Source organism: Pisolithus orientalis (assembly GCF_024613125.1).
Source record: "Pisolithus orientalis strain OTSU chromosome Unknown F5J12scaffold_42, whole genome shotgun sequence".
Classification (NCBI taxonomy): Eukaryota; Fungi; Basidiomycota; class Agaricomycetes; order Boletales; family Pisolithaceae; genus Pisolithus; species Pisolithus orientalis.
Genome location: NW_026260823.1, coordinates 182082 through 186444, shown reverse-complemented (window position 1 = coordinate 186444; position 4363 = coordinate 182082). Strand labels below are relative to the sequence as shown.

The following is a 4363-nucleotide window of genomic DNA, read 5'->3' as shown; positions in this document are numbered from 1 at the left end:
TCTATCCTCCCTCGATTCAATCCGGAGAGGTACGTCTACGCTTGGCCCCCTGGCCACAGCTACGTAGTCGGCACTGCTGACAGGTTTGTCTATTCAAGCACGCTTAAGGTACGCCCATAATAAATACTCCTGTTGACCTTTTACATAGTCGTGGACTACGACATCACAACGGTTTCCTCACGTTTCTTCGTTCGCATCTTTACATTCTACAGAGTTCTAGAGTTTGACAGACTCAACGAGCCCGAGTACGTCTATCTACGTCGAGTAATCAGAGTTTGGCTATGTAGATGAGCAAACACCAGTTGGTGCATCAAATGTTTACAAGCCTAGCTGACAAATATGACAAAACGGACACGATATTCAGCCTAAAAGGTACGAGGTGGACCCAGCGAAAAGGGAGAATTTCCGTAAAATCACGTAGTGACGTGGCTACACGTGGTCAGAGAAACAGAGTAAGGAGAACGCACAAAGAGAAGGAAATCTAGCTGCGCGGTATACCGAGTGAAGGCAAGTCTACTCAACATCTATATCATCTGTATCATCTGCATCATCTGCATCATCTGTAACTCCAGCAGATGATTCGGGGAGATAAGCAACTGTTATGATAGGTTTCATGAACTCGCCGTGTAGTAAGTGTTGCATCCTCTCCAACGCAGAATTGAGAGCCATAACCATGTCGCCATGCAATCCATCCATCTTCGGGATGCACCATCGAGGGTAGATCTTTCCATGACTACCACGCGTTCTAAATGTAACGCCACCCAGAGAAAAGTACTTGATGAACGCAGCACAAAGGAAGCAAGATAGCTTGCTACATCCGATATACGGGTATATTTCCTTGTACATGCTTTCACCGTATGCGGTCTTCGTGATGTAGAGGATGAGCTGAAGATCGGCGTGAGTGGGAAGAGGCTTCCGAGAGACTTTGCTCTGAAGTTGCGTGAACCTCCGTTCTGCCTTGGTGACGTTCAATTTTCTGCTGATATATTTCCCGACGCTGAGTGTACTCAAGGTCTGACCAAGGTGTCGCATCGCATCCACCAAAGGGGGTAATTTGCATGAGAGAGAACGGGGTTGGAGGTTCTCTACGAGAATTATAGATAGCTGGGCAAACCCTGGGATACACAGTGCTCCTTTCACGAGTGTAAAAAGGCAAGATTTCAAACGGCCCAAGAAGCAAATGTCGCGGAGGAGCTTATGCCCAACAGAAGCCTTGGGACAGGAGTTGATCAGTATCCTCAGAGATGCCATGCGTCGGATGGAATAGGTATGCTCGGCGAGAAGGCGCCGCTGGGCTGCTCCGTCGCTGGAGCACAAAATATTGTCAAGTTCGAGAATACGCTCCTGGGCGAGCCTCATGTAGACGGCATGAGTGTCCGCAGAGTAACCACCAATACCAGGATTGTCACAGAAAGTGGTAGACCCGATCCTATAGGGAGGGATGCTGGCGAGGGATCCAGCATTCTTGAATGCATTCAAGTTGTCGCGCAACCTCGCTGCATAAAAATTGAGGCGAGGTTGGTTATAACATAACAGTTCCTCCCAAAGCTCCTCTTTGACCGCAGATGTATCTTGATTGCACGAATCATCAAGTCTGACCTGGACGCAAAGAGGAACGAGCATACCGTATTGCTCTCCATGAACAGATGCACCAATAGTGGCAAGCAACCCTTCAAGCCTGCTACGGAATGCCCTGTCCAGATCCCCGAAATTGGTATTGCGAGCAACCAACAAGGAGATCTTGACGTCCTTGTCGAGGCATCGATCTCCAGACTCGCGGAATGCTGCACAGCAGACATGTTTTCCACCCTTCTTCCTCGACATCATTTCTGCAAACCTGTCTAAAAAGTGCTGCTTGAGTTTGTCTTCTTTGCTATCCCCAACGGAGTGTTTATTCCAGTGGATATCGATGTCAATCTCTACTCTTTCATCTGCTTCATCCTCGTTCGGTTCAAACTGGCCGCCGTTGCGCAGGGATAGGAGGTGGATGAGGCTGATGAATTGTTCGCGATTGTCCCACTGAAAGTTGGCCATACCAATGGAGTCCTCTCGAGAGAATCAGGCGATGGGACTGAGTAGGTTGAACGGATGCTAGCAAGGTGCAGCGTGTCAGAAGGCGTCAAATTGACGCCCATGGAAGGCCCGTAACCAAACGACATATCTGGGGTGGTACAGCGCCCTTGGCTGCGGCTGCAAAAAGAATTCGAGAACCTACGTTACGGGCCGCTCTCCTCCGATGACAAGAGTCGTCAGACTCAGAATCAGACACGATTCGGACTCGAAAGTAGGCACTCAGCCCGTTCCAGAAAACTTCTCCGAAGCGGAGGAGCCAGCTGGAAAGGTGACGAAGGAATTTGCAGTAGGGGAAGGAGAAGAAACGACCAGTTGCTCGTTCAACCTGGGAATGGGGTTGGTGCGGAAGTGAGTGATCTTTCTTTCGTTCCCTTGGTGTGCTGTATTGCCATACTCTTATCCTCACTTATACCTAGGGTTGTTCACATATAACACCGTGGGGCGACGAACGAACTCCGTTCCCGTATCCGCTAACACCGTATGCTCAGCGGGTACGGGTCGGTACCGACTCGTCGACCCGCGGTGTGGTACAAACCCGCAGGTAGTGCAGTCAAAGAGTACCATTCTACAATCACTGAGAGGTTGTAACTGACTAACTAGGAACCGTCACTTTAACGGATGTGTTGTGCGTTGGAAGGAAAGAAATGGACAAAACGTGTAGATGTGAGAGCACCAGCTCATTTTGTGCCACTAAGTGCGAGATATCAGCAACCAGCATTCAATTAGTTACAACCAGGGAGACATACCTAGCTCTACCTCGGGGTTTTCTTCGACACTAAGTTGATATAACTGAGATCGGAGTCATTGGGGAGGCAGCATCTCCATCATCCTTTTTTTTGGTACTGGCATCGTCAGCGCGATCTGTGTCAGCGACTAAGACTCCCTGTATCGTCGAAAATGTCAGGAAGGTATCCGACGACTTTGACCTTCTGCAAAGAGGGAGGAGCACCGATGGTAATCATACACTCCGAGGGAGTTGATGTGACTTTGGGGGCTGCAAAGCAACGTAAGCAGAACGACTTGAACAGAAATCGGAATCATTACCAGTTGTTGGCCCAAGCTTTTTCCACTCCTCCTTCTCTCGGCGTGTTAAAGCTGTTGCGACTACGCCAAGTCGAAGCGAAACTTGAGCAGCTTAGATGTCCTACAAACGATGCCCATGAACGAGCAATCGTCCATGGGCTTGCCGCGAAAAACCCATTCCCCCGTTGCTATGTCTTATCTCCGCATCACAGATCGCCTTGTCAATACACAATGCGACCCCTCCAAACGAAGGGCGAGCTGATTCGAGCGAAGCTCAGAATCGGGAGTGACGCAGATGAGATATTTAGTTTGAAAGAAAAAGCAGTGGGCTCGGGGCCGACAGAGGACTTGTGAGGATGTGAAGAAGAGGAAAGAACGTGCATGTGTGCGGAGGGGTGTTGGATACGTAGTCCATCCTCGTCTCACGCATTTCGCTAGGATCTGTCCTGTCAGTGGTTGGGCTGGGCCGAGCGTTAGCTCGGCGGAGGCGAGGCAGGCGGAGCCGCTCGGGAGGGCGGGTCACCTGCTCGCTCTGACAGGACTGCGTAGGCATAGCAGTAGCATTTCGAACAGTATGTAATTATTGGGCTAAGATTAGAACAGTGGCTGGGCTAATCTATGGCTGTGGCTATAGTGTGAAGAAGAGGGCGTGGTGGGTGGGTGAAAGGAATGACAATTGGGCGAGGAGCTGGAGTGGGAGCAGCGACGGTCTGTTGGGGGGTGTTCGTCTGATGCAGAAAGGCAGGGTGGCAGTGCTTCAGGCTTGTCGCTCGGATGGACATTTGCTACTGGAGGTAACCGGCATCTACACTATCCATCCTCGTCTCACGCATTTCGCTAGGATCTGTCCTGTCAGTGGTTGGGCTGGGCCAAGCGTTAGCTCGGCGGAGGCGAGGCAGGCGGAGCCACTCACCCATAGGCCGGAACCCTGCGGCTGTGTGCCTGCCAAATGCCCAACCCCGAGAGTGGAGGCCTCAGTTTCGGATACAGCATTAGCTAGGTGCTGGGACACAATTTGCTCAAAGGCTCGTATATATACTTGATAGGCTAGTGATTTCCACTGTCCGGCAATGTGAATGATTTCTGGGTTTACTTTCTTGGCAAGGAAGAAGGAGGCTCTGCTGATATGAAAGGAGTGGCCAAAGTGGTTCCCCCATCCCCATGCTGATAGGATGCTGTTGATGCACTCCATGGCATGGGATTTGGCCATGGGATGGGGAAGACCTGAGGAGTCCCTCCATGAGAATAGTGGGTCTGAGGCTGATGC

At 50.7% G+C, this 4363-nt stretch overlaps 1 protein-coding gene across 1 annotated transcript; it reads right to left on the bottom strand.

The window, feature by feature from the left end:
• Window positions 1-316: 316 nt before the first annotated feature.
• Window positions 317-2135, bottom strand: F5J12DRAFT_414151 (uncharacterized protein). Its single transcript, XM_051739308.1, has 2 exons — window positions 1626-2135; window positions 317-1571 (listed from the first exon to the last, which is right to left on the bottom strand). Exons 1-2 carry the CDS (start codon window positions 2032-2034, stop codon window positions 514-516), a joined length of 1467 nt encoding a protein of 488 aa, XP_051596161.1. The 5' UTR covers window positions 2035-2135; the 3' UTR covers window positions 317-513.
• Window positions 2136-4363: the final 2228 nt, after the last annotated feature.

Bases quoted from the DNA above. Each gene is read 5' to 3' on its own strand.
- F5J12DRAFT_414151 (XM_051739308.1), bottom strand. From the start codon at position 2,034: ATGGCCAACTTTCAGTGGGACAATCGCGAACAATTCATCAGCCTCATC. The intron at 1,572-1,625 runs GTATGCTCGTTC...CGTGCAATCAAG, and splicing joins TGTTCATGGAGAGCAATACG to ATACATCTGCGGTCAAAGAG.